This window comes from Seriola lalandi, unplaced genomic scaffold (genome assembly GCF_002814215.2).
Source record: "Seriola lalandi dorsalis isolate HSWRI2012SDOR001 ecotype SW California unplaced genomic scaffold, Sedor1 jcf7180002053938, whole genome shotgun sequence".
Lineage (NCBI taxonomy): Eukaryota > Metazoa > Chordata > Actinopteri > Carangiformes > Carangidae > Seriola > Seriola lalandi.
In genome coordinates this window covers 21,670-25,674 of record NW_019524491.1, presented here as the reverse complement: position 1 = coordinate 25,674, position 4,005 = coordinate 21,670, and the positions used below count along the sequence as shown (strand labels likewise).

The following is a 4,005-nucleotide window of genomic DNA, read 5'->3' as shown; positions in this document are numbered from 1 at the left end:
TTTTTTTTTTTTATTGCTTTTATTCTCTAAAGCTCTTTGTTACATCGTCTGTATGAAAAGTGCAACACAAATAAAGTCTGATTGATTGATTTCTAATCTACAGTGCGACGCCCTCGATAAGATCCTAGTCACTGGGTCAGTGATAACACTGGGACTGAGAGGACTGATCCTAACCAGGAAGAGCGCTGAATCCGATCAATACGATGAGTTCAAGTGTCGGGAGAGGGATAAAGGGTAACATGGAGGAGAGAAGTAAGAAGAAGGGAGTGAAGAAAGAGAGGAAGAGGAGGAGATGAAAGCAGGATATAAAGCTGAGAGAGAAGAAGAGATTAAAGCGGAGGGAGATGAGAGTGTATCAGAGTCCGTCTTCCCTCTGCTGGTTTCACTTTGGAACAAACATGTCTCCTCGCGTCGGGTCACGTACCTGATTCAAAGCTTGGCATCTTCATCTCTCCTTGGTTCAACTCTGTTCCATATTTTAACTTGTGATATTTTGCTCTGAGGAGGAAACGGAGGAAAACATTTATGATCCAGTTCGATTCAAGAACAAGACGGAAGTTAAAGTTCAGACTGAGGCTGCGAAACTCATCACACACTGGAAAACCAAAAGTGAAGACAGTTTTATTCTTACTCCCACTGACCCTGAACCCTCAGACTGCACTGCACAAGCCTGAAGCTCCAGGCTGAACCCAGATCAGTTTTCCATACTGACTCGGATTCATCAGTTTGGGCCGCAAACAGAATTTATATACATCACATTACTGTTTTAAAAACAGATTCAGATCCGTTAGTTCACCAAAACCTGAACGTTACATCGTACAAGTCGACTCTACGGCTCAACACTTAGAGAAGTTAGACAGCATTAGATTGTATAGGGGTGCCTAATAAAGTGGACACTTTTCCCTTCTTCCCATCAACACATGAACGCAACACAGCTGTAGACTTGGATCAGCCTGTGCTTGCAGCTGTATTTGAAATCAATGCTGACATTTAACTTTGATAAAGGACAAAAATAAACCTGATTAAACATCGACTGTCGGATTTTTTTTCCCTGCAGCAAGTTTCAAGCCTGAAAGTCGATTTTCATAGAAACAAAGTGAAACCGAAGGTCGTCTGGAAGGAGGGAAAACAAACTTCTAGGGAAACGATGAAGCACATGATTTGTAATAAAATGACTAAAGCGTGAAAGAAATCAGCAGCACGGCCCTTTAATGTTGTGATAATGAGTAACATGATGACAGAAGAAGAAGAGTCAGTGACACTGAAAGGTTTCTTACCTCTCCTGCTTCAGAGCGTATTCTAACATCTTTATTCTTCTGACCAGGTCGTTCTTCAGGTTCTCCTGACCTTTCCTCTCTCCCTGCAGGAACGCTATCCTCGCCTGGACACACACACAGAGAGAGAGAGAGAGAGAGAGAGAGAGAGAGAGAGAGAGAGAGAGACACACACACACAGAGAGAGAGAGAGAGACACACACACACACACACAGACACACACACACACAGAGAGAGAGAGAGACACACACACACACACAGACACACACAGAGAGAGAGATTCACAATTCATGTCGTCATCCACCAGAGTCAATGTGATCATCGCCTAATTTTAAAAAGACAATTAAAAGAGGCATTAATAAGCTCTCAGATGGGATTCATTTAAATATTTACTTCTATTATTTCAGTTGTTTTTTGTTTTTTTTTAAATAATAATAAAAAAATAATACATATTTACATTATATTATATATTTACATCCCCATTAACCACTGTGTTGTAACCATGGCTAGTCTTCCTGGGGTCCCCTTAAATTCATCAACCAACACAAAAACCTGTCTAATAATACAATAACTCACTATTCAGTGATTTCATTTCTCAACAACTGAGAAAAGAAAACTTTTCACAATTCAAGTAACAAAGAAAAATTAAATAAATATGTGGGATGAACCAGCTGCTGCATCTATTTCCATTTCAGAAAACAAACAAAATTCTTATAAACAATAAAGTCATAATGTTCTATACTATTGTGTAAACCATGTCAACAAATGTGGAAATGAATTAATTCCAACTTCATATCCACGTCCATGTTTAGACACTTTGTTCAGGATCAGGTCGACCTGCAGTGACTCTGTGAATGAGCACGAACAGGGTTCATGTCACGTCTCTCGCTGCCGCCTGTAAACGCTCAGCAGGTGTTTGTTAATGACAGAGCTGTGCAGTGGATGATTGACAGCTCTCTGAATCCCTCCCACACTGGGCTGAGACTGATTTTCAAACTGGACAAAAACACCTTCACACACAGTCGATCTGTTTCACTTCTGCAGTTTTCCTGACGAGGAGCTGTTCGCTTTGAATCAGCCGCTGCGTCTTCAGCATCAGATCTCTTTGAAGGTGTCTCAGTGACGCGTCTTAATCCGTCCACGTGGATAAACTGTCATTCAACTGCAAATTAGGACGCCACCATTTAAGCCTGTGTGAGACTTCAGAGTGCCCCTCTTCTTCTGTGGTATCGGTTTTACTGTGGATACAAAGCATCAACACAGGAACTTCTTCTTCTTGGTTTAAAGGAAGTTTTATGGTGCCTGCCACACGTCTATTTGACCTGATCCTGGAAAGACGGACAGGTAATGCCCTGATGTTTAGTTCCTACTTCCTCTGGTCCCTGGAGCTTATTGGACATAAAGCACCTTCTGATAAATAAATAGCTCCTCCCACTTCACAGGTTTGTTATTACTGATGGAAATGATGGAGAAAACTATCAGGACGAATTATCCTTTCTTTTACGAGAGACACATGGACAAACAGAGTTAAAGAGACAGACAGCTGAAAACCCTGAGCCTCCACATCACCCCCATCACCTGTCCATCAGCAGCACTTCCTGTCTGACTGACCACACCTGTCTGTCTCTCTGTCCATCTGTCTGTCTGTCTGTCTGTCTGTCTGTGAGCAGCTGCTCCTGAAACCCAACACTGACGGAGGCCGGAGGCTCAGAGCTATTTATACCAGCGCACACACACTGAGAGCTCTCTGCCAGCGTGCCCATGGCAACAGGGGAGGGGGGGGTCGGAGGCAAACTGGGGCGGTTGGGGGGTCGCGACTTCCTCTAGTGAAGGTCGCCATGACAACGGGGAAACTAGAGGTCCTCCCCCGGGCCAAAACAGAGAGACAAGGATAGGGAGTCTGGGAGGCGGATTACATAACACACCACACTAATTCAGCTGTGCTCCGATTGGCCGGCTCTGTGATTGACAGCCACAGCTCCACAGCACCCCCGACATCACTCTGACATACCAGAAGACCAGTGTGTGTGTGTGTGTGTGTGTGTGTGTGATTGCTACATGATCGCTGCTCATACATACCTTCACACACACAGTAAACAACCACACATTTGACCCACGTTCAGCAGCTCAGTCGACTGTGACGAAGAGACTTGAATTAAAGGACGATTCCTCTAAAACGCAGCAGTGATTTGATTTCACTGTGAGTCACAGACGGTTACTGGGAACTGACAATGACTCATTATGCAGTCAGGGCATTGATCACATGTTTTTAAGACTGTTGTTCATCTAAACAGAACAAATACAGATTCATCAATTAACTGATCATCAGAAAATTAACTTCCATAACAGATGAATCATTCCAGTGATGATTTAAGATGAGAAATGTGGAAGGTGATGGTTCCAGCTCGTCGACTGTGACGTCTCTGTTGCAGGAGATTGAACTCTCTTTGGGTTTTGGGCTGTCGGGATCTCACAGGTTTCATAAACCAAACAATCAATTCATCTAGAGATCAATCGTCAGATGAATTGTTAATAAAAAATGATTGTTAGTTGCAGCCTTAGATCTAAATATATCAAACTTTACATACCCACTGTCAGATGCTACTTTTATTTCCTTGAGGAAAAACCCAGGAGTGTTTGCACTGTGCTCTTGCGTAATCTAGTTTTAACGTGAATGTTTGCTGCTCTTACAGTGTGTGTGTGTGTGTGTGTGTGTGTGTTGTCTCTTGAC

At 43.0% G+C, this 4,005-nt stretch overlaps 1 protein-coding gene across 1 annotated transcript in view; it reads right to left on the bottom strand.

Annotated features, from left to right (window-relative positions):
- The window catches only part of LOC111652297 (striatin-3-like), a 12,024-nt gene that overhangs the window by 2,385 nt on the left and 5,634 nt on the right, over positions 1–4,005 (bottom strand). Inside the window, exons 2-3 of the mRNA XM_023402521.2 lie at positions 1,278–1,381; positions 420–498 (exon numbers count right to left, since the gene is read on the bottom strand). Coding sequence (XP_023258289.1) covers positions 420–498; positions 1,278–1,381 — 183 coding nt within the window. The remainder of the gene's footprint in view (positions 1–419; positions 499–1,277; positions 1,382–4,005) is intronic.